Raw genomic sequence first — 25,988 nt, forward strand, 5'->3', positions numbered from 1 at the left:
CACACTATGAAAGTAAAAAATTAATTAATAGTTGCAAAATGCTATAATTGATCTGAATGACATGAGGGGATTTTGTGTTTACTGTGTTTCTTGCTATAATGATACTGTACTATGTATCTTCTATATTGTTTTTATTTTCAATTTTAAAAACTCACAAAAATAATGGCTGATTTCACAGTGAGATCCATTCATATATGATAGGATATTTAAAATAGTTTATTAACTAAATAAAACATAGCACTTTTATTTAACAATCAACTATGTTAAATACATGTGAATAGCAATTAGCCAAGATGCGGTTTTATTTAACGGTACCTGTAGTACGTTTACTTCTTGGGAGGAGACCAATGACCAGTCTTGATCAAATAGTTAAAAGCAGAGACATCACACTGGCAACAAAGATCTGCATAGTTAAAGCAGTGGTATTCCCCATAGTAACCTATGGATGCAAAAGCTGAACCATAAGGACGTCTGAGCGAAGGAAGATACGGTAGATGCTTTTGAACTGTGGTGTTGGAGGAAAATTCTGAGAGTACCTTGGACCACAAGAAGATCAAACCAGTCCATACTACAGGAAATAAAGCCCGACTACTCATTGAAGGGAAGGATATTAAAGGCAAAGATGAAGGGTTTTTGCGTGTGTCAGGAGTGACTTGAGAAACTGCAAGATGAAGTACTTTGGCCACATAATGAGAAGACAGGAAATGTCATTCCCCAGCCATCTTTGGCTTCTGAACCTGATCCAGAAATGAACTTTGACCGGGAGGAAGCTTATTCTGACTTTTTACCTAGTCCACAGAGCTCTTTCCAATTACAGCTGCCGGCTGTTGATAGCTTGGATGATTCTTTAATTGGGAAAGAAAGTGAAAATATTACTCCCATGGTGGAACCAGATGTTCTTAATTCCCCAGAGAATGTGTCCTTCAACAGAAGGGAGTTTCTGCATTGCCAGAGATCTGAGAAACAAGAACTCCGCAGGAGTAACCGCTTGGCATCTCGAGGGGATAAAGGATAGAAGGTTTTTCCTTGGGAACCTTTAGGGAGTTTGGCTTTCCTTGTTTGTGATCACATCTAAGTTCCATAAAAGTGTTTTGCACTGTGGACACTTCGCGGTGTCAACATTGCTATTTCTTGAGAAAGGTTCACTGACTCTAGCTCCTGCTTCTTTCAAACCAAGTTTCCAGATCCTGGTGGCCAAGCCGAGCTGCGACTCCCAATTAGACCTGGATTAAGTCTACTTCCTTGCCTTGTTCCTGAACCAAGTTTTGCCTCAGTTTCATCATGTTCCTGCCTGAATATCAAATACTTCCTAGTGACTTTGGACCTTGTTATTTCAGTCTTGCTTCCTTGTTTTTCCCCGCTCAAGAACTTTCCATCAGTTTTGAGTGTGTTTCGGTTTCTGGACTTTGGACAATAATATTGGACATTTCCCTTCAATTCTTTGGACTAATTCATACCTTTTCATAAAGGACTATTATCTGCTCAACCTTTCCACCTATTCATTCCTGGATTTATAATTATTTTAATAAAGATATTACAGTAGAGTCTCACTTAGCCAAGCTAAACAGGCCGGCAGAAGCTTGGATAAGCGAATATCTTGGATAATAAGGAGAGATTAAGGAAAAGCCTATTAAACATCAAATTAGGTTATGATTTCACAAATTAAACACCAAAACATCATGTTATACAACAAATTTGACAGAAAAAGTAGTTCAATATGCAGTAATGTTATGTTGTAATTACTGTATTTACGAATTTAGCACCAAAATATCACGATATATTGAAAACATTGACTACAAAAATGGCTTGGATAATCCAGAAGCTTGGATAAGTGAGGCTTGGATGAGACTCTACTGTATATGTTTATTGGTCTCTGTCTGGTTTTCAGTGCTCACGCTGCCCTGGGGTGCAACAGGAAAGCTTGGAGAAAATAATGATGCTGGGGAAAATGGAAGGAAAAAGGAAGAGGAGTCGACCAAGGTTAAGATGGATGGATGGTATCCTTGAAGTGACTGGCTTGATCTTGAAAGAGCTGGGGGTGGTGATGGCCAACAATGAGCTCTGTCGTGGGCTGGTCCATGAGGTAATGAAGAGTCAGAAACAACTGAACGAATAAACAGCAACAATCCTTAGTACCCAGCATTGTTCAGGATAACCTTAATGGCTCTGAAAGTTGAGTGTTTCCCTCTTTGTGTTTCTCACTTGGCACCTCTATTATAGTTGCTCTTGAAACAACACTACTCTTCCAGTTGGCTTCCATCTGCTCTATGTGGAAGAAAAAATAGTTGGGGTGCCTGAAGATGGTTTTTGTGCTATGTAGCTATCTCAAACATCCCCCACAAATCTGGAGAAAACACAAAGCTATCTTGTGTGTGATAAGGTAATAAGGAGATAAAGTAGACAGGCCTGAATTTTATAAAGTTAAGATAAAACTTCAGAAAGGGAAATATTTTGAGCAAAACTCATAAAAATCTTGCAATTGATATTCTGCTCTACTCTTTATGAATGGATGCATAAATGAAAAAAATAATTGGTGTGGTACTGTATTTTAAGTCAGACCATTCTGGACTTTTAGTGAAATCCATGTGGGGTGAAGATCGGTCCAGCCATTTTCACAGCACCATAATTTTATTTATTTTGCTTTCATTGGGCACACGATGTGCACTGATTTTGTCTGTTTGTTGCAGAACAGACCAAATTCATAAAAATTCAAGTCAGTGGGCAAGGCTATTGTGTAAGCCACCACTACAATTAAGTTTCTTGACAGGGCACTGAATGTACTACAAATTCTCTGTTGTACTGACATAGCTGCTGTCACTGCTTGAAGCACCCCACCACATCCCTGTTACTTCTTCCCTGCCCCCAAAGTTGCCCTAAAGCAGAGATGGGTTAGAGAGAGACAAGGGGAAGATGGGATCTGTGGTGAAGAGTGCTGGTCAAGCCACAGACAGTTTCTCAGGGCACCCTCTTTGCCATGGGTGGGATTTTGGGGAGTGACAACTGTGAGTTTCACTGGCTATTTTAAGTGTATTTACTATATTTTAATCCGTTTTTTTAACCTTAATCTAAACATTATTTTAGTTGTTTTTTTAAAAAAATGTGTATTTTTTAAACTATGACCAAAGTGTGGGATTGTTATTTACTTTGAGTCCCCACAGGGAGAAAAACAGGGTATGAATAAAGTTAATGATGAGGATGATGATGATGATGATGATGATGATGTTTTCTAAGGAACAAGCTTGGCTTGCTCTGGACAGCTGTGTGTTGTTTTAGTCAGCAAGAGTCTCAGAAATGGCAGGGTGTCAGAACCCTGGCAGCAGAGCACCAATAACCATACACAGAGGCCAGTCTCTATCTAATATCTTTATTAAAGAAATATATAAAATCAATAAAAACAAGTGAAGAACATAGTTCAGAAGCAGACCTTTCAAATGAGGCCAAATATAGTCCAAAAATGTATTGTCCAATAAATGATATTATAGTTCAAAGTTTTAATCCACTTGACCGAAACACACACTTTGCCAAGCAATAGTGTGGGGAAATAGCAGAGTCTTAGAGTCCAATGAAGCTTGACAACAAGGCTGGAAATAAACTTGATTCTTGACTAGATCCGTGACTGGAGACAAGGCAAAACATGAAGCATGAAGCAGGGTTCGTGGTAAAACCGTGAGGCAGGGCAAGGCTTGAAGCTTGATCCGGGAAGCAAGGAACTGGGATTACGAAGTCCACACACGGTCTCACTCCCGAAGCTGATCAATTGACTCCGCAAAGAAACCCTCGCACCAAACACCTATATTGGGTCTCGTTTTCCCGCCAACAGAACTCTTTCCCTAGAGAACGAGAAGCGAAACCCAACTCTGTCCAGATGTGTGACTCCTTAGAATTTCCCAAGGGAAGCAGGCCTAATCAGCTTGATGTTTGGCAGCTAAGCGTAAACTCCTCCGTTGGGCTTCTCTGACTCCCCTTTCTCTGGAATAAGATTCTTTTCTGGGAAACGGAGGGGAGTTCTACCCAAGGCCTGTTTGGCTGAATTCTTGAGGGCAAACATCAACATCCTGCAGGTGAAGGGACTCCGGCTCTTGCTGAACCGGCGAAAACCCCATGTTTTCCTCTTCGTCTGCCACAATAGTACTAGGAACAGGACTACAAGGCCCATGAGTCCTCACACAGGGCCTATGATCTATCACCCCCTATGTTCCTCCAGCTGAAGAAGTTGCCTCCCTCTTCATCATGGAAACACTGACAACCTCATCACACTTACCTAAATCAGTGTCCTAGGACACTCCACTCTGTCTTGGGGATGGAGCCCCATCCCAGCCATCACATAACATCGTGTGATTTCCAATGGAGGCCCTGCTCCTTACCAGGGTGGAAACTGTTGAACAGGCTCCCCTGTTGTGCTGGCTCCAATGGACTCAGCACAGATCCTCTGCAGAATGGCGATGTTTCCTACATGTGATGGGGAAAGCATTGTTGAGAGGGAGTTGCACGCAGGGCAACAGATTCACCCTGTTTTGAAGGAACTAGCGGAAGTTATTTCGGAACCACTAGCAATCATCTTTGAGAGTTCTTGGAGAACGGGAGAGGTCCCAGCAGATTGGAGGAGGGCGAATGTGGTCCCTAACTTCAAGAAGGGAAAAAGGGAAAACCTAAACAATAACCGTCTGGTCAGCCTCACGGTGATACCAGGCAAGATTCTGGAAAAGATCATCAAAGAGGTTGTCTGCAAACACTTAGAAACAAATGTGGCCATTGCTAATAGTCAACACGGATTTACCAAAAACAAATCATGCCAGACTAATCTGATCTCTTTTTTTGATAGAGTTACAAGCTGGGTAGATGCGGGGAATGCCGTTGATGTAGCCTATCTGGATTTCAGTAAGGCCTTCAACAAGGTCCCGCATGACCTTCTGCAAACAAGCTAGTCAAATGTGGGCTAGGCAAAACTACGGTTAGGTGGATCTGTGTTTGGTTAAGCAAACGAATCCAAAGGGTGCTCACCAATGCATCTTCATCTTGGAAAGAAGTGACAAGTGGAGTGCCGCAGGGTTCTGTCCTGGTCCCGGTTCTGTTCAACATCTTTATTAACGACTTAGACAAAGGGTTAGAAGGCACGATAATCAAGTTTGCAGATGACACTAAACTGGGAGGGATAGCTAACACTCCAGAAGACAGGAGTAGAATTCAAAACAATCTTGACAAATTAGGGAAATGGGCCGAAACTAACAAAATGGAGTTCAACAGGGACAAATGCAAGATACTTCACTTAAGCAGAAAAATGAAATGCAAAGATACAGAATGGGGGACGATGCTTGGCTCGACAGCAGTATGTGTGAAAAAGACCTTGGAGTCCTCATGGACAACAAGTTAAACATGAGCCTACAATGTGATGCGGCTGAGAAAAAAAGACAATGGGATTTTGGCTTGCATAAATAGGAGTATAGTGTCTAGATCCAGGGAAGTCATGCTACCACTCTATTCCACCTTGGTCAGGCCACACCTGGAATATTGTGTCCAATTCTGGGCACTGCAGTTGAAGGGAGATGTTGACAAGCTGGAAAGCGTCCAGAGGAGGGCAACTAAAATGATCAAGGGTCTGGAGAACAAGCCCTATGAGGAGCGGCTTAAAGAGCTTGGCATGTTTAGCCTGCAGAAGAGAAGGCTGAGAGGAGACAGGATAGCCATGTACAAATATGTGAGGGGAAGTCATAGGGAGGAGGGAGCAAGCTTGTTTTCTGCTGCCCTGCAGACTAGGATGTGGAACAATGGCTTCAAACTACAGGAAAGGAGATGCCACCTGAACATCAGGAAGAACTTCCTCACTGTGAGGGCTGTTCGACAGTGGAACTCTCTGCCCCGGACTGTGGTGGAGGCTCCTTCTTTGGAGGCTTTTAAGCAAAGGCTGGATGGCCATCTGTCGGGGGTGCTTTGAATGAGATTTTCCTGCTTCTTGCAGGGGGTTGGACTGGATGGCCTGCAAGGTGTCTTCCAACTCTACAATTCTATGATTCTATGCTGCCCCTCTTTTTGCCACAAAGCCAGGCAAAGTGGGATACTTCACCTGGCCTTTGTGATGAGGTCCTGAGTCTGAAAAACAGTCCTAAGTAATTTCCTAAGGGACACCTGACTTAATGTTGGATAGATACAAGATTATGTGCATGTTATAGCTAATTGATTTAATATAATATTTCTTTATAGATGTATGATGCATGCATGTTTAATACCAAATCAGTTCACAATTCAAAAGCAATCACACATGACTTGGGAATTGATGAGAATGCCAGCTTAGATTGCATTATTGAGAAGTGACATGGTGGGTGTGAAGGGGCTCTCTTCTATGCTGTGCCCACTTTGATTCTTAATGTACCAGCAATAAAGGATTAATTATTTATTTGTGAGAGGTCATTATTTCCTTCTCCAGACTTCCTGACTGCCTGATTCCCAGATGTGAGCATTTTTAAGTAGTGGTGGGCAACATGCAGCAATGCCTATCTATTCCGTCCCATTGTAGGGCCCCCAGTTCAGAGAGGCCAAGGTAGAAATAGTATTTTGAAATCCCCCATTCCCAGCTCAGCTTCTGCTCTACCCTATCCATACCCAAGCTAAAAACTGCATAATGTTTGACTTGGAGACATGAGATACACTTTGGAAAATGTAGTCAAGGCTGCTCAACCATAGACTTCTGCTGCTGCATGTAGCCAATGATGAGTTACTTTGAATTGCTCTTGCTGTTAAATTGGTTCAGATGATTGTTTCCTTTTAATAGTATGTGTAAGCCATTCTGGAAACCTTTAATTGAAATCCAGGAGAAAAGTGCACAAAATAAACAAATAAGAGCAATTCAAAAGGCTGTATCTTTAAACATAAAGCTGCAGACTAATTAAAAACTCTGCAGGCATTTATGATAGTCTGCATCATTGCATTTACATCATATGGCAATTGATGCATTATAGGGAGAATCTTAAAATCAAATCATTTGTGATCAGCTACTGTGAAAAAAATGAAATGAATTTGAGGAACTATCTTCCTGAATTACTGTCCTATTTCAGAGGAGAAAAATCTAATGCAGATTTGCTTTTGCATCTTTATGTAGAAAATGAATATTCATTCTAGGTCACTGGAAACCATTCATTTATCCACAGTAGAAATATGCTTTTGATAGCACTGCTGTGTGCACCAGTCAATATTCCTCATTTGGTGAGATCTTGTGCACACTTTCTCTCTTAACTTTTTAAATGGATACTAATAGCACCACATAGTCTCTTATACGCAGTGCCTATCAGTATCCATTTAAAAAGAGACCGTGTAGTGGTGACTTTGGGTAAGTCACACTCTCTTATACTCGGAAGAAGGCGAAAGCAAAGTTCCTTTGAACAAGTCTTGTCAGGAAAAATCTTACAATAAAATATGCCTTAGAGTTGCCATAATCAGAAATATCACACAGCACAACAACCTCAGCCTAGGAGGAATTAACAGAGGTCACAAAGGCCTATGATTCCTCTGTTCATTTTATATTCACCATCCCATATAGTCATAAAAATATTCCAGTGCATTGAATTCATAATTTCTTTAAGGCAATGCACACACAAACTATGCACTATCATTACAGATCTGGTAATGTTGTTTGCAAGAAAATAAGCCTATGGATCAGTTTCCTGAAGTGGGCAATATTGCCCCCCCTCAAAGGGTCCTGGAGTGATCAGGGAGAGAGGATAGTAACTGTTGATGCAATTGGGGGAACAAAATAAAAATAAGGGGGTGGGACGTAAAAGTAGAAAAGAAATTTTAAAAGAACAATTGGTACATGTTTCATCTGTTGTGTAACTAAGTTAAAGTCATAGTGGTTTCTTTATTTTCCAAATAAACATACAAAATGCAAGCTATAAATGATCAGTGGTCAAATCCACCAACAGGTCTTAACAAGCAAGTGTTGGCAGGTGAGTGTGTTGCACTTTGTCAGGAAGTTCAGCATGCATTGGCAGGAATATGTGCGTGTAATGACATGTTTACAGTATGATCATATAAGTAGGTGACATGTATGAAATCTAATTTAGATTGTTTTGTTTTTGAATTGTGTGACAAGCAGTTAATCATAGTGCAAGTGCAATATGTTTTAAAAATTTATTCATGCTGACAAAAATAGAGCTGCTGGGATGTATTGTTGGGAATATGATTTTAGTGTTAGCCACTTTGAGTTCTCTTTGGGAGAGAAGAGAGGATATAAATAATAATACAGTAGAGTCTCACTTTATCCAACATAAACGGGCCGGCAGAACTTTGGATAAGCAAATATGTTGGATAATAAGGAGAGATTAAGAAGAAGCCTATTAAACATCAAATTAGGTTATGATTTTACAAATTAAGCACCAAAACATCATGTTATACAACAAATTTGACAGAAAAAGTAGTTCAATATGCAGTGATATTACGTAGTAATTACTGTATTTACGAATTTAGCACCAAAATATCACAATGTATTGAAAACATTGACTACAAAAATGCGTTGGATAATCCAGAATGTTGGATAAGCGAATGTTGGATAAGTGAGACTCTACTGTAATAATAATAATAATAATAATAATAATAATAATAATATGGTATCTCCTTTTTATTCTTGTAGGAATTGAAACATGTTTTGCTCCAATACACATTTTTTTTAACATTTGCCAACTTCTGCAAAAAAAAATTGAGAAAAAAATCTTTTCCCTTTTGCCTGTCAAATGAATAATTGACTTTTCAAGCATTAGTTTTCTACCATACAAGATAAGGAACCCATGGCAGAGGAGAACAGTGTCAGGTTTTATTTATGAATAGTTGGAAAATGTTTCTATTGCTTCCACTATTACCTCCTTGTTGAAAATAACTTAACACTACAACAAAGCTGTCCCAAGATTTATCAAATTGGTCATGCATTGATATTCACACAGTGAATTTGAGAAGCTTCCCAAGAGCAGTTGGAATTTATAGGATTAAACATCAATGGCTACATCTCCCAGCAGGTGAATTATTGGGCCCTGAAGTGCAGGCCCATTGTGAGAGTTAATTGTGTTCTTCATAGATCCCTTCCACATAGAGTCTACTGTGTACTGCATTATGCAAGTCGGTTGTAGAGCCATGCAGAACACAAGATTTAGTTTTATATTTGACTCCTGAGCTTTCCTCACAAGACCAATGCAATTTAATCAGTAATGACTTTGATTTTTGTTGCTTTCTAACTTGATCGAAGCAATACAGATTTAAGGAATACAGTCTAAGCTATACATTGCTTTCATTTTGTAAAATCCTATTTTCTTAAAGTATTATGCTCAATTTACTAAGAATGAATTAAACATTTAACATATTTCACAATTAGCATTTTCAAGCAGAGAATTTAATTAGTAAGATAATTGAAATAGACATGTCTGTATTTTAAAATTGTTTTAAAGCTTAGTAAAACAGGTCTCAAACCTCTCTGCTAGACAGCTCTAGATAATGTTCCTGAACTAAAGTTCCTTGAAGTACACCCTCCAGCTCCGGATTTAGGCTTGAGTCAGGGTACCTTGGGAACTGTAATTGAAGGAAGTGAAATAAAATTCTTGAGGAAAGTGGGGTGCTTTCCCAAATGGTGGATCCTGGGAAGCTGGGCGGAACGGATATAACTGTGTGCAGCAAACATATATTTTCAGTCTTCGTCTTTCCATGTACAAGCCTTTTCATCTTTGGATTGTATTTCTATATTAGTTTAGGTACCCAGCAATGTCCATGTTAAGTTGGTCATAATGGGTCTGTGTGCCAAGTTTGGTCCAGATCCATTGTTAGTGGTGTTCACAGTGCTCTCTGTGGATGAATTATAATTCCCATCATCCTGGGTCAATTCCCTCCAAACCTCATCAGCATTTAAAGTTAGGTTCAATATGTGTGCCAAGTTTGGTCCAGATCCATTGTCACTGGTGTTCACAGCTCTCTGTAGGTGAACTACAACTCCCATCATCCTGGGCCCACCCTGCCAGCCTCCTCCAGTATTTTAAGTTGATCACGATGGGTATTTGTGCCAAGTTTGGTCCAGATCCATCATCAGTGGGGTTCACACTGGATATGGGTGGACTATAATTCTACATTTGGAAGACAATCATACTCAGCCACGAGTGCTAGCCTATGATGATGGTGGGTTTTAGGTGATACTGGCTTAGAAAGGTCTTGCTCATGATAAGTAAGACTAAACCAATTCCCCCCCCCCCCCCCCCTTGTATTTGGATATTGCATGTTGGCCCATTGCTTCTTTTTTCCCAAGGCTTTTAATCCATCTATATGGAAACTATAAAGGTAAAGATTTCCCCTGATGTTAAGTCCAGTCATGTCTGACTCTGGCTGAAGAGCTGGCGTTGTCCGTAGACACCTCCAAGGTCATGTGGCCAGCATGACTGCATGTAGCGCTGTTACCTTCCCGCCAGAGCGGCACCTATTGATCTACTCACATTGGCATGTTTTCGAACTGCTAGGTTGGCAGAAGCTGGCGCTAACAGCAGGCGCTCACTCCGTTCCCAGGATTTGAACCTGCGACCTTTCAGTCTGCAAGTTCAGTAGCTCAGTGCTTTAACACACTTTGCCACTGGGGCTCCACACATTGAAACTATACTAACTTCTTGTGCCAGTGCTCATTTTACCAGGACACTATGGAATGAAAATGATAGTGCATATAAACACTGCATTCCTAGGGTTGGGAGAATATCTTATTCAACCCCATTCCATGCAGGAAAACACAATTAATACAACTCATGACTATATAGGTTATAGGACTGCACTAATTTATCAGTCTTAATCTCCTTTCATAATGGAACAAGGGGTTGGTGAAGGAGAGTATTAGTGGCAAAGATTGCTAGCAGCAGCACTGACTATGTGGAAAGAAAGCTCTATGCAGTGTAGTTTCTTTTCTTGAGACCTCAAATAAATAGGATACACAGAAATATTTGGTTTTCTGACCCTGTAAGTACATATTGGCATAGGTTGAGTCCCAGAAGTAATTGTGGTGGAAAGATGTATTTCTCCCAGTGAAGGATTAAATGACCACAGCAGGTCAGGTGTGCTGATTTTGCTAGTGGAGCGTCCCTAACAGTGATCAAATCTAAAACAAAAAGGCACTATTTAGTCATAAGATCAAGAAAAATGTTTTCTGGCATACTTTAGAATTTGGAAATGTGTGTGTGTGTTTAAAAGTCTGATAGTGCTTCTATTAACTCTGTTGAGGTGTTGAGGTGGTCCAGGAATTCATTTAGTTCTTCTTCTCCATGGCTCCAAATGGTGACGGTGTCATCCACAAATCTGAACCATATAGTGGGCTTTTTTGTTATTCAGCAAAAATAAAACTTATTCTGTTGCATGTTTTGAGGGATCAAACCTTTTGAAATTTATTTTTGATTAATAGATGCCTTGAAGTTACATTTGTTGGAAATAGCAACCTCCCAAGCCTTTAACTATTTATTTGTTAATGTATATATTTGCTAATGTGTTTTCTATGTGTATGTTGATTTGCCAGTTTGACTGACCGCTTAGGTGTGGGAGGGGTACCCCGTACAGCGAAATGCGCATATATATAATACATAAATCTGAACAATAAAAACCACAGAATTACAACCAAACACATACATAATTAATTACAATGTAAAACATTAAAATTCATCAAATGCACTCATAGCTGCGGATAAAAATAAGTTGCTTCAATTGACATGTGATTGTACTGAGCATGTTCAGACTCAGGACTCCATTTTGTGTCCAGTCTCTGCTTAACACCTCATTGGAGTCGGATGCATGTCTGCTTTACACCTCAGCCTGTTTGCATCAGACCTCAGTGGTGGTGGATGCATGTTGCTGTTTGGACTTCAGTAGAAAAGTATGATTGTATGGACTTCAATGAGTACAACTACAGTGTTCCCTTGCTACTTTGTGGTTCACTTTTCATGGACTCGCTGTTTCGCAGGTTTTCAATAATTATTAATGTAAAACATGTATTGCGGTATTTTTGCTGTTTTGCGCGTTTTTGCTGTGTGCACAGCTATCCCTCTCCACTCTTCCATTTCACGTTAGCATTGGACTGTCGTGTGTGCGTAGTTTTCATCTGCGGTGTTGTGTACACTATTTGTGAAATTTATTCAAGCCCTATGATGCCACCCAAACATTCTATAACTTCTATGGTTTCTGGCAGCGAGCCTAAGCGTAAGTGAAGGATGCTTACAATAAAAGAGAAAATTGAGCTTCTCGACATGCTCAAGGAAGGGAGATCATATGCTGCAGTTGGCCACCATTATGGGATCAACTAATCAATATTTTGTTATATTAAGAAGGTAGAGAAGAATATCAGGTCTACGGCAACAGTGACTTTCAACAAGACGGTAAAAAGGGTGCTCATAATAAGTTGATCGTAAAGATGGAATCTGCATTCGCCTTGTGGATTAATGATTGTTGTAAGTAAAATATTTCCTTGAATACGAACACCATAAGGACTAAGGCAAAGCAACTTTACGATCACATGGCAGAGAATATGGAGAACCAAGAAGAGGACAACGATGGCGATGAAGAGGTACGACCATCAACATTGACTGGTTCTTCCACCCAATCAGGTAAATTCACTGCCTGCAAGGGCTGGTTTGATAAATTTCAGAAGCGTTACGGACTTAAGAATGTTAGTCTGTATGGAGAGGCTGCCTCTACAGATAAACCTGGAGCCGAGGATTATGTGAACAAGATGTTCAAGGAGATAATTAAAGAAGGGGGCTATCTACCAGAACGGAGCCCCCGGTGGCACAGTGTGTTAAAGCGCTGATCTGCTGAACTTGCAGACCGAAAGCTTGGTGGTTCAAATCCGAGGAGCGGAGTGAGCACCCGCTATTAGCCCCAGCTTCTGCCAACCTAGCAGTTCAAAAACATGCCAATGTGAGTAGATCAATAGGTACTGCTCCGGCGGGAAGGTAACGGCGCTCCATACAGTCATGCTGGCCACATGACCTTGGAGGTGTCTATGGACAACGCTGGCTCTTCGGCTTAGAAATGGAGATGAGCACCAACCCCCAGAGTCTGACACAAGTAGACTTAATGTCAGGGGAAAACCTTTACCTTTACCTATGTCTTTGTTCTTCAGTTTAACGGTCGAGTTACCTGTATGCCATTACATTAATGCTTGTGCACTTGTTCAAAGGGTTGACTTCTAACAAGGCCATGCTTTTCTTGCCTAATGGTTTTTAAAAGGTGGTCTCCACATTTTCATGGAGATTCACATCTGCCAAACGGATTTTCCCTTTTCATTAAGGTTATACAGTAGAGTCTCACTTATCCAACATAAATGGGCCAGCAGAACGTTGGATAAGCAAATATGTTGGATAATATGGAGGGATTAAGGAAAAGCCTATTAAACATCAAATTAGGTTATGATTTTACAAATTAAGCACCAAAACATCATGTTATACAACACATTTGACAGGAAAAGTAGTTCAATATGCAGCAATGCTAAGTAGTAATTACTGTATTTATGAATTTAGCACCAAAATATCACAATGTATTGAAAACGTTGACTACAAAAATGCATTGGATAATCCAGAACGTTGGATAAGCGAGACACTACTGTAATTGCCATTGATTTCCAAAGGGGTATGTGCCCAAAGAGTGGGTGCAGTTATTAGCAACCACTTTTTAAAAGCTTAGGTTTTTAAGTCCTTGTTTTTATATTTTTTTGAAACAAGGATTAAATAACGTGCATACAGATTTGGAATTCCAAAACCAGAACTACTCCAAATTCCAAAACTGTCTATTTGGGTGGCTGGGGCAGGGAGAACCTTTGTTATCTGAGGGCTCCTGCACAAAGTTATTTAAAGCATTGGATAAACATTTGATTCAGGTTGTGTCTACGGTGCATATGAATAGCGTGTTTGGAGGTGGGCCCCACCTCCAAGGGAGCTCGTTGGGGCAAGATATGCCTCATGAATCAGGCGGGAAGGCGGCCTGCCCTCCAGAGGCGGCCTGGGCGGGGTCCTTCGGCTTCCGAAAAGGGGCGGGGCGCAGGCCACACCTCCTCCTCCTTCTGCGCCCGCCTGCCTCCCTTTCCCTCCCTCGCGCTCCACATCCGGCCAGCAAACAAGAGAGCAAGCGCGAGCCCCGCCCGGCCCCGCCCCTTGCCTGCGCGCGCCTCCACCTCCTCCTTCTCCCCCCTCCCCTCGCGTCCTCCCTCAGTGCGAGGGCTCGGAGGGAGGGGCCGGGCGGGGAGGGAAAGGAAAGGAAGGGAAAGAAGGAAGGGGGCGAGGGAGCCGCCGGGGCCGCCATATGCTCCGCATCGCGCCCGAGCAGACCCCGCTGGAGCCCTGCCCCTGAGAGGCCTCTCGATGGGCAGCTCCCACTTGCTCAACAAGGGCCTGCCGCTCGGTAAGGCGCCGCCGTCGCCGCGGGTTCGCTCTGCCTGTTTCTCCCGCCTCGGCTGAGGGGCTGCCTCGCGCGCGGTGGGGTGGGGGGAGGGCGGGGGAGGAGGGCCTGGTTGTTCCCTCTCGCGCTTTGTGAGGCATTGTGTCCCCTCCCGCTTTCCCTCAGAGGCCGCAAGGAAGGAGGGGGGCAGAGGGGCCTGCTTCGGCCTGGCCTCCCTTTCCTTTGGGAGGGGGCTCTTTGGAGGCCGGTTTCCGGTTGCGCCCCCAAAGCTTGAATATGGTTATTTGGCGCCGCTGGGAGGGCCCGCGGCTTGGCTGCTGCCTCGCTCGGGAAAGTTTGATGTCCCCTTTTGTCCTTCCTTCCTTCCTTCCCGGCACCGCCTGGGCCCGGTTTCGAGCCTCCCCCTCCCTCTCAGCCTCCCTCCTGGGGGCCGCTTGTGCCAAGATGGAGGAGGAAGAAGCCGAGCTCCCGCTTCCTCACCTCTGGGGGGCTCCCTGACTTCCTGACTGTCACGCTGCCCTCCCTTTTTATCCATCTTCTGCCTCTCTTTGCCGTGGAGCGCAGTGCTGCTCTTTTGATGCCTGGCTTGAGTGTGCATTGTTCTTTATCAAGCCATGGAGGGACCTTGTGGTCAATAGGGCTTTTGTTTATAACCACTCATCCACACTGCCGTATAACGCAGTTTAGAACTATATTATGTGGCCAGCGACGACTAATATAATACACTTTTTTTCGTGTCAGGAGCGACTTGAGAAACTGCAAGTCGCATTTCGTGTGAGAGAATTGCCGTCTTCAAGGACGTTGTCTGAATGTTTTTGATGTTTTTACCATCCCTGTGGGAGGCTTCTCTCATGTCTCTGCATGGAGCTGATAGAGAAGTGGTTCTCAACCTGGGGTCCCCAGGTGTTTTTGGCCTTCAACTCCCAGAAATCCTAACGGCTGGTAAACTGGCTAGGATTTCTGGGAGTTGTAGGCCAAAAACATCTGGGGACCCTAGGTTGAGAACCACTGTGATAGAGGGAGCTCATCCAGGCTCTCCTTGGGTTGTAGCCGAACCGGCAATTTATTTATTTATTTATTTACAACATTTCTGCCCTGCCCTTCTCACCCAAGGGGACTCAGGACAGCTTACAACAACCGGCAAAATTCAATGCCAAACAGATCAATAAAACAGCAACACATTTAAGACCATTAACAACTATTCATAAAATACAACACATAAAATACATTAGTCAGCTAAAACATATAGTTACTTAAAACCACTTTTCCAAGGAACCATCACACATAAACCTAAGTTCAGACCATGTCAATATATTGCTTATTCATTAAATGCTTGCGCACAAAGCCATGTCTTAACGTTCTTCCTGAAGCCCAGGAGAGTTGGGGCCTGCCAGATGTTACTGATCTTCAGGTCACCAACCCAACCTTCAAGTCATCAATCCTGCTGGCACAAGGGTTTAACCCACAGTACCACCCGGGGCTTCTATATAAGGCACTTAAGCTTCATTATATGAGTCGACACTGACTGTACTTGTTTAATGCAGTTTCAAACTGCAGTATAGGGTAGTTAAGGCCCGAGGCTAGATCTACACTGACCTATATCCCAAGATCTGATCTCAGATTATCTGCTGTGATCTGGATTATATGAGTCGACACACATATACAATCTGCTGGAAAGGGCCGTCTCCTTGTCCCATTATATAAGGCACTTAAGCTTCATTATATGAGTCGACACTGACTGTACTTGTTTAATGCAGTTTCAAACTGCAGTATAGGGTAGTTAAGGCCCGAGGCTAGATCTACACTGACCTATATCCCAAGATCTGATCTCAGATTATCTGCTGTGATCTGGATTATATGAGTCGACACACATATACAATCTGCTGGAAAGGGCCGTCTCCTTGTCCCATTACCCAATCGACATGAGGTTTTTTTTCCTGTGTCAGGGGTGACTTGAGAAACTGCAAGTTGCTTCTGGTGTGAGAGAATTAGCCATCTGCAAGGACTTAGCCCAGGGGATGCCCAGATGCTTTATCATCTGGTGAGAGGCTTCTCTCATGTCCCCACATGGGAAGCTGGAGCTGGCAGAGGGAAGCTCACCCCACTCCTCAGTTTCGAACTGCTGACCTTTCAATCAGCACTCCTGCCGGCCCATTGCGCCACCAGGGGCTCCTTATGCATGCTTGGTGGGAACACGTGAGAAGGCTTTTTCAGTGGCTGATCCCAGGCTGTAGAACTCTCTTCCAAGAGAAACCAGCATGGCCCCATTCCTGATGGCCTTCCCCCAACAGGCTTTTTAGGAAGGGTAAGGCTCTGGGGAGGGTGGGTGGAATTGGGGAGGGGGATATGATTTTTAAAGGCCATTTTAATGTATTTGCTATACAGTAGAGTCTCACTTATCCAACATAAACGGGCCGGCAGAATGTTAGATAAGCGAATATGTTGGATAATAAGGAGACATTAAGGAAAAGCCTATTAAACATCAAATTAGGTTATGATTTTACAAATGAAGCACCAAAACATCATGTTAGACAACAGATTTGGACGAAAAAGTAGTTCAATACGCAGTAATGCTATGTAGTAATTACTATATTTATGAATTTAGCATCAAAATATCACAATATATTGAAAACATTGACTACAAAAATGTGTTGGATAATCCAGAATGTTGGATAAGCGAGTGTTGGATAAGTGAGACTCTACTGTATTTTAATTCTGTTTTTACCACACTTATTATTTAATGGTTTTTAAAATTTGTATTTCTCTTTTTAAACTGTTTAGTGTGGCTAGATGTTAGCTGCCTTTAGTCCCCATGGGGAGAAAGGTGGGGTAAAAATAGGGATAATAATAATAATAATACACTGCCAGATAATACACTCCCTAGTTCGACAGCAGTACGTGTGAAAAACATCATGTTGTCCTTGTGGACAACGTTAAACATAAGCCAACAATATGATGCTGTGGCAAAAAAGCTAATGGGGGTTTGGCCTGCTTAAATAGGAGTATAGTGTCTAGAGATTAGATCCAGGGAAGTCATGCTACCCCTCTATTCCGCCTTGGTCAGGCCACACCTGGAATGCTGTGTCCAGTTCTGGGCACCACAATTTAAGGAAGATGTTGATAAGCTGGAAGGTGTCCAGAAGAGGATGACTAAAATGATCAAGGGCCTGGAGAACAGGCCCTATGAGGAGCGGCTTAAAGAGCTGTGCCTGTAGAAGAGAAGGCTGAGAGGAGACATGATAGCCATATATAATGTGAGGGGAAGTCATAGGAAGGAGGGAGCAAGCTTGTTTTTGCTGCCCAGGAGACGAGGAAGTGGAAGAACGGCTTCAAACTACAGGAAAGGAGATTCCACTTGAACATTAGGAAGAAATTCCTAACTATGAGAACCGTTCAGCAGTGCAATTGTATGCCTCGAAATGTAGTGGAAGTTCCTCCTTCGAAGGCTTTTAAACAGAGGCTGGATGGCCACCTGTCTGGGGGTGCTTTGAATGCAGTTTTCTTTCTTCTTGGCAGGGGGGTTGGACTGGATGACCCATAAGATCTCTTCCAACTCTTATGAGTCTATATCCCAGAATCTAATCTCAGATTATCTGCTTTTTGGATTATATAAGTCTACACTCATATACGATCTACTGGGGAGGGCCTTCTCTCGGTCCCCCATCAGAACGCTTGACGGAAACTCGGGAGAAGGCCTTTTCAGTGCCTGCTCCCAGGCTATGGAACTCTCTCCCAAGAGAAACCCGCATGGCCCATTCCTACTAGCCTTCCACAAGCATGCCAAGACCTTTCTCTGCTTTTGGGGAAGGTTATGGGGCTACAGTGGTGCATCGGGTTAAACTGCTGAGCTGCTGAACTTGCTGACTGGAAGGTTGGCAGTTCGAATCCATGGGACTGGGTGAGCTCCCATTGCTAGCCCCAGCTTCTGCCAGGCTAGCAGTTTGAAAACATACAAATGTGAATAGATCAATAGTTACCACTCAAGAGGGAAGGTAATGGCAATCCATGCAGTCATGCTGGCCACATGACCTTGGAGGTGTCTACGAACAATGCCTGCTCTTCAGCTTTGAAATGGAGATGAGCACCAAACCCCAGAGTTGGACACGACTAGACTTAATGTCAAGAGGAAACCTTTACCTTTAAGGGGAGGCTCTGGGGAGGGTGGGTGGTATTGGGGGGCATGATATGAGTTTTAAAGGCCATTTTAATGTATTTGCTCTATTTTAATTGTTTTTACTACATTATTATTATTTTACTTTTGTATTGCTCTTTTTAAATGGTTTAGTGTGGATAGATGTTAGCCGCCTTGAGTCCCCATGGGGAGAAAGGCAGGATATAAATAAAGGTAATAATACACTGCCAGATAATCTAGGAAAAGCAGATAATGTGGGATCAGATCCAGACATATGGGGCAGTGTAGATCCAGCCTTAGTGTTTAGATCTCTTCCCCTATAATATGCAGTAGTTTCCCCTGCATTGTGGCTCCTCAATAATTGGCTGTTGGGTGCTTCAGGCCTGCTTTTTTCAGATCTGATTAAATGTTGTATTTGCCCTGTCCTGTTGAGATTAATATTAGCAACAGAGAGAGTTAACCCAGCTGCTTTAAAGATACTTTGGTCTAACATGTCAGAAGTATTAAAATCCCATGCAAACTTGCTTCTCAGAATATAGCTCAAAAGCATAGTTTTCATTTTTCCCTTCCCAAATCAGGAGAGATAATCTTTGATAATAAAAATGCATTTTTATCTCAGGTTTAAGTTTTTAAATATTATTTACTTAATTTCAATCAATGCTTGCAATGTGATGATGACTGATGAAGGCACAGCTCCTTATGTGCAGTTGGCCTTTGGTATCTACAGATTCTGTATCCACGGGTTCAGCCATCCATTATTTGAAAACAGTCAAAAAAAGGAAAAAGAAACATTCCAAAAAGCAAGGGATTTATGTAAGAGAAACTATTTACCACACTATTGTATATAATGAGATCGGATCATCCATGTGTTTTGGCATCCATAGGGAACCTGGAACTAGACCCTAGCAGAAACCAAGGGATCACTGCTCAGAACTGCTGATATGGAGGTTTATTTTTTAATGAAAGTTCAAATAAAGTGATGCAGTTTTAAATTACATGATGCTAGCTGTGAATATGTAATGTGAAGAAAAATACTAGTTATTCTTCATGGAAATTCTTGTGTGCCCCCCCCCCCCCACACCTTTTTAAAAGAAATATTATCCTGTCAGCACATAACATTAACAAAATGACATTTTAGGTGCAGCTCCTTTTTTATTTTGTGAATCATTGTTCCTTTTTGTAATATGATGCCCAGGCTTACAATTATTAATGTACAGATAGAATGAATACTTAAGTAATGGTTTTACAGTTACGTTCAATATATCACATTCAAAGGAGAATATCCATTTGCATTGATAGTAATATGGGAGCGAAGAGGTTTTTTGGTTATTTTTACCATCTAAGGAAAAATCTAGTTTCATTTATATTTAATCACAAAAACCATGTGAATTTCTTAGTATTGTTTGATGTGTCTTTAAAAAAAGAATTGCTATATACTTTATATAATTCTACTTGTTTCAGCTTTTGATAGAGTAATTAACATCTTTTTATATATTGATATTTGCTGGCATTGTACAGGGAAATAGCATTGAAACATATAATAAGAAGTGGGGGAAACATCTTCCCTCTCCCACTGCCCATCCTTTATACTTCCCAATTTACTTGTTACTTAAAAAAACCCCTGGAATGGTTGTGATACTAAGGTTTGAGCAAGCATATCATGCAAGGAAAGAAACAACTGCAGAAATTAAAAGAAAAATGATTAGATATAAGAAAAACAATGTTTTCCAAGGGTTGTTGTGAGTTTTTCGGGCAGTATGGCCATGTTCCAGTAGCATTCACAAACTCACAACAACCCAGTGATTCCGGCCATGAAAGCCTTTGACAACACAGTATTTTCTAAGTTGTTACAAGGAGAAATATTGGTAGGCCACTAGTTTGAAAACAAGGATAGAACAGACTTGTGCTCTGTTTTGTATTAATACCTGTGTGTGATATTTGTACCCCACATAGGGAGACTTCTATTTCTGCATGGTGATCTATCTGTTCAGCCATTAAAAAACCCTCTTAAGTTTAATGAAATTCTCTTGAGGATACAAATAAATAGCCAGTATGATGTGAATTAAAGAAGATAATAATGCAAGCTGTCCCTAAAACTGGACTGCTATTATCTTACTATCAACAACTCAAAGCAAATAGTTAAACAGAATGCTTTTGGGGGCTTGATTAAATCTAGCAGTGATTGGAAGATAAACCATTTTCCTTTGTTCTTGGTAAATTAGCTGCCAGTTGATTTCCCCCAAAAGACAGCTATGGCTGCAGTCCTACGCCCACTGACCCGGGAGTAAATGCTACTGAAGTTAGCGTGGTATACAGTTGGGTATGCATGCAGTGGAACAGAATTATTATTTATATGTCTTCTTCGAATTAAGCATTACTGATTTCTGTGGTTCTTAAGTGTATAGGATTCACCTTAGATCAGCCCTGAGCTTTACTTTTCACTGGTTAGGGGAAAATATTTTTTTTAAAACTATATAGTATGATCATGGATTTTGGGAAGCGGATAGAATTTCTGAAAAACAACACAAAAGAGAGGGTGCAGTAGAAACCAAGCAACAACCAAATATAAAGCTGTGTTAGCAAATATTTTTTCAGTTAATGGGCAAGCTGTGTCAGTGTGGAAAATTATTATTAAGTAGGACAGTGGCTTTCATGCTCTCTAAGGCCTGTCAAGGGTTTTGTACTGGTAATGGCAGACAGGCTGGTCAAAAGAAGGACCAGCTGTCATTTTGAATAATCTCTGCAGTATAACATCACAGGGAATGCTGTGTTAGGGTTGAAGGCTATGACTGTTTTGGATTCCCAAAGGGTATCTGGGAAAAATAGCCCAGAGATCTTGAAACATGCTGGGATTATGTGGATTACTGATTAAAAACAATAGGAAAAGTTACCTGGGAACTGGAACACTCCCAAGGAGAACCTGAAAATCCGAAATGTCTGTAGCAGAGTATGACTATATATCAGTGAACTGCTTGGTATGTGTCAAAAATCAAGATTTAGTTTTGGGATTTTTTGAGTATTTTCAAGTCATTGTTGTCTGATTAAGTGGATACAGAGACTGTAGTTCTGTATAAGGCTGTCCGTGAAACCTCCCTTAATACAGGCTTCTTTTTGAAAAAAAAATTCAGTGGACTTTCAGTGTTCAACCCAGTGGAGCTATTTTAAACATAAATGCACCAGGAGCTTCAGCTTTCTACTAGGGTAGATTTGTCTTGGGATTGGGGTTTTGGAGAAATCTTCTATAAAAACCTGGATTGAGGATGTTTCAGAGATCTTCAGGGTCTGGTAGGTGCACATGTGGGCCTCCAGTTTTCTTGGCTTCTGGGCAGGCATACCTGGCCTTAGTTGTGTGAAAGGAATTCTAAAAATGAGGAACAGGTGCTGAAAAGCTTGAGATAGGTTGCTTTAAAATTCATGATTGTCATTTGTAAAGTTACCTTTATGCTGCTAGTAGGTTATATGTTGGTGATTTCAGGTCAAAGAGAGTGTTCTGGGCTACTTCATGGGCTGGAAACTGATGCGGTGACACTCACAGTCTCTGGGCTTGCGGCATTTAGAGGCTGTAAAATCCTGCAGCAGTTGGCAGTGGAAGGAACACTGCAGTCAAAATCTGAAGCCACTTAAATATTGGCAGAAATCAGGAAGTTTAACATTTCGTGAAAATGTAGTAAAGTATTACACATAGTATGGACAGTCTTCTAGAGGAGAGAAACTAGGTGGAATACATGGATGATGTGGGGACAGTAAACAGTGTCAGTTGATGCTACAGTGCAGAAACAAGTTTCTTTTGAGAACACAGTGAAGGATTAGGGAGCTACTCTATTTATATTGACAATGTTCTCCATCTGAAAATGGAAGACATGGATCTGCCAGCTCTTAATGATACTGATAGCAGAAAGGTTAAAGTAACATAACAAAAGCAGTATTGTTTAGCCTGTTTCTAGGTATCTGGATTCTGGGTTGTATTTGTTAACTTCTATTACGTAACAGGTTATTTAACTGAATTTTAAAGCGTTTTCCCAAATGTAAAGCTGCAAGGGAAATGCAGACTTGGATTTGGAAATATTATTCAAGCAAGTTTTTAGGTGGGACATGTCGACTGCTTGGCAATCCTTGCAGCCAGCCTTCTAGATATTTAGGTTGGTCCCTGAATCTTGTGGCGGGGTTGATTGAAGAAAGCAGAGATTAAAAGTGGCTCCTGTGTCTCAACGTCTTAGCCCTGTCTCCCCATCTTAGTCTGGCGACGTTTCTAATGGGGGCCAATGTTTATTCCCTCATCTCCTGATTCTGAAATTAATCAGATGGCAACCGCAGAAGTGACCAGAAATGTACTTTTACTCCAAACCAACATTTTAATACTGATATTATTTAGTCTAAGTGGATAAAATGTATTACAGAGTGGATTCAAAATGAATATTTGTTTGTCTTGGGATTGGGGTTTTGGAGAAATCTACTATAGAAACCCAGATTGAGGATGATTGTTTCTGAGATCTTCAGGTCTGAAGATGGGTCTATGGACCGTAATAATATTGTTGTTGATACAGTTAGTAAACAATATAGGCAACTAGTGTGCTACTAAAATAGCATGGAAGGAGCAGAGTCTTCCATAGCAAGTATGGACATATCAACAAGTGAGATATCCTTATAAAATCCATTCGCAGTGGTGGTTTCAATTGATATGAATTTACATTTATGAATTTAGTAAGAGAAACAATTTTCAGTAAAGTTGTTCTGTTGTTTTTGGCCTCTGGAGGATAGTTCCAAAGCTGCATTTTGGGGAGGGATGGGAGTTTACAGAACTTGGAGTGATGGCAGGTCTTCATTTTTCTTATCAATCCTTCTGTTGGACATGACCTAGCATCTCTTTTGAAGCTTTGCCTAAATTCTGAAATCTTTGGGGTTGTGGTAAGAAAGGCTTCTGTGTCCTACCGCACTGAGGGAGCCATGAGCTGGCTTTACAACAGCCCTTCTAAGTTTGTGGAAGTCCCTTCTGTAGGTTGGTTGCCTCCCTGGTCTTCCTCTTGTAAGCAGAAACGTATTTATTAAGATAGTCCTTTGGCAAATAATCAGTTGCTCAAGGAATCAACATTATACTCAATCAAATTTACTTTTTTATTGATATGAAATTATTTTTAATTATGCTTTTTAATGCGTGAACTTCATTTTAGATTGTACATTTATTCATTCTTACTGGTTGTTACTTTAGGTTCCATGTTGAGATGGGATATTACTATAGGAAGGCAGGCCTAATTCCATTCTACTGTATTCTGTAGTGTGATCTGGTGTTTACTTGTTGCTATTTCTTTTTGTTGAAATATATATGTTGTTACAAGATGGCCACCAACTTTAAATGGGAATTAGACATATGGAGAAGGAGAGGAGGAAATCAGTGTGCTATGCAGTTCTGCCATAATGGCTGAGTGGAACCCTCCTGTTGAGAGGTAGTCTACGAAACTCTGTATTAGTTGCTGAAAGCTGCAGTGCAGAGGGAGTGGGAGGCCTTCATGCTATGAATTCCTGTGTGTATTTGATTGGGCTGCTAAGGCAAGCAGGGTGCAAGGTTGCTTTATTCACAGAGTCTCACATTTAATTGAAATGCAGAAAATTCAAATACATGTTGAACCTCAACAAGTTTTCAGTTAGCCTTGGGGATACCTTCAGTTTCATTACTGCCTGAGTTATAGTGCAGGTGACACTGTGTCTAAGAAAAATATTTAAGAATACATTAAGGATAGTCAATTTTTATCCTTTCTAAGAAGGAGCAGCATTTTGGGATGCAGCCCTGAGATAAAAATGTGCCCACTCGCCACTCAGATTGGTCACACTCTGCAGAAAAAAACTGTTGCCTAGGGCAGCATCCATTTGTACTCTCTGTGCTGTGACTCATTTTTGCAGCAGCTGAGGGACAGCAGCCAGCAGCAATGTTGCTCCTGGTACATAGCCAGTTCAGCAGTTGGGACAAGGAATGCAACAGTAGTTCATCTGTCCTGTGTTGATACTCCAGCTTTGGACTGATAAATATTAAAAGCTTTCCTGCCCGTGTGCTGGTATCAGTTCTTACACATAATCCGCAGTGAGAGTTGTTTCCATCATGGTAGCAGACATTTTGTCCAGCAAGGAACTTGTGGTGGTACTGGTGATGACCTCAAGTTATTTTTGACTTATGATCACTCTAAGGTACCATGTCACAGGATTTGTTCAAAGGGGGTTACCCTTGTCTTCCTCTGAGACTGTGTGTGTGACTGCCCAAGGCCACCCGTTTCGATGGCTAATGGGAATTTGAACTATGGATTCTCAAGTCCTGTCTACATTGCCATATAAAATCCAAATAATCTGCTTTGAACTGGATTATATGGCAGTGTAGACTCATATAATCCAGTTCAAAGCAGATAATGTGGGTTATCTACTTTGATAATCTGGATTATATGATAGTGTAGAAGGGGGCTCAGATTTTACATCAATGCCGTATTGTGTCAATTTATTCCATTACTTCTTAAACTGTGGGTGCCAACTCCAAATAAGGTCATCTTGGGGTCACAAAAAATTGTCAGCAGTAAAAGGCTTCTGAATGTCACTAACTTACACAAATCTGTTCACAACGATGTGCAGTGTTTACAGTGGACTCTGCAGAAAATGCTTCAGTTTTCTTGCACAAAAAGGGAAATCAGCCTGTTCAGCTGGTCTTGCAAGTATTGATTTATTATCAGTAAATGTTTGATTTTTACATCAATTTTATCTACCTATATAACTGTGGCCACATAAAAATTTATCTGGTAATTGTGTTGATGCCTTCTATCATATGATATTTTCTATAGTTTTACATTTCTTCTTCACTTAAATTGTTGGTCTCAGTGATATCAACTTTTTGTAGATTTGTATGATTTGCATTCCTCTGAAGAAATGTTAAAACTATATTACAGCTGCAGATGGGTTGATACAGCTGGGTCTCTACTCAACCCTGGAGTGGACTGTCTTTGTTGTGACAGAGGAGTTGATGATCCTCTTACACAGAGTCTGTAAGACCTTTGAATCTTGGATCTGCATTTACTGTGTAGGCCCTAATGTTTTTTGGATAGAAAGATCTTACTACCATTCTATTTTATGTTCTCCCCCTCTCTTTTTTTAACATCCATTACCTCCCATTTTAGTTCTGTTCCGAATAGAGACCGGCTGGTATTGGTTCTAGCTTTAACATGTTTTGAGTCCCACATCCATTGTAGACCCCCTCTATATATAGTGGTGGCCTAGTTTTATATTCCTGTTTTGTACACGAAAGGAAAACCGTGTGTACTAGAACAGGGCCATTATGGTGAATTGTCCCACAGGACAATTGATATCTATTGATAATGTTAATTGCAGTTTTGGTTAAAGCTTATGAGTTGAGTGCATTCAATTACTGTTGCTTTTTTGTGGTGTTGGTATATATCTTGAATATTTTGAATAAGTGCTTTGCTTTTTAGGATTTAATTTTGTT

At 41.3% G+C, this 25,988-nt stretch overlaps 1 protein-coding gene across 5 annotated transcripts in view; it reads left to right on the forward strand.

Moving 5' to 3' along the window:
- The first annotated feature begins 14,131 nt into the window (after positions 1–14,131).
- Positions 14,132–25,988, forward strand: part of ctbp1 (C-terminal binding protein 1) — a 59,710-nt gene continuing 47,853 nt past the window's right edge. For 3 of the 5 annotated variants that reach the window (XM_008120193.3, XM_008120195.3, XM_008120196.3), the window contains exon 1: positions 14,135–14,385. Coding sequence is in view for 2 of the 5 variants with exons in the window: in XM_008120192.3 (XP_008118399.1) it covers positions 14,346–14,385 (40 nt within the window). In the remaining 3 variants the exon portion in view is untranslated. Of the gene's footprint in view, positions 14,386–25,988 lie in introns of all 5 variants that reach the window. The other 2 variants (XM_008120192.3, XM_008120191.3) reach the window with 2 other exon arrangements.

This window comes from Anolis carolinensis, chromosome 3, assembly GCF_035594765.1.
Source record: "Anolis carolinensis isolate JA03-04 chromosome 3, rAnoCar3.1.pri, whole genome shotgun sequence".
Lineage (NCBI taxonomy): Eukaryota > Metazoa > Chordata > Lepidosauria > Squamata > Dactyloidae > Anolis > Anolis carolinensis.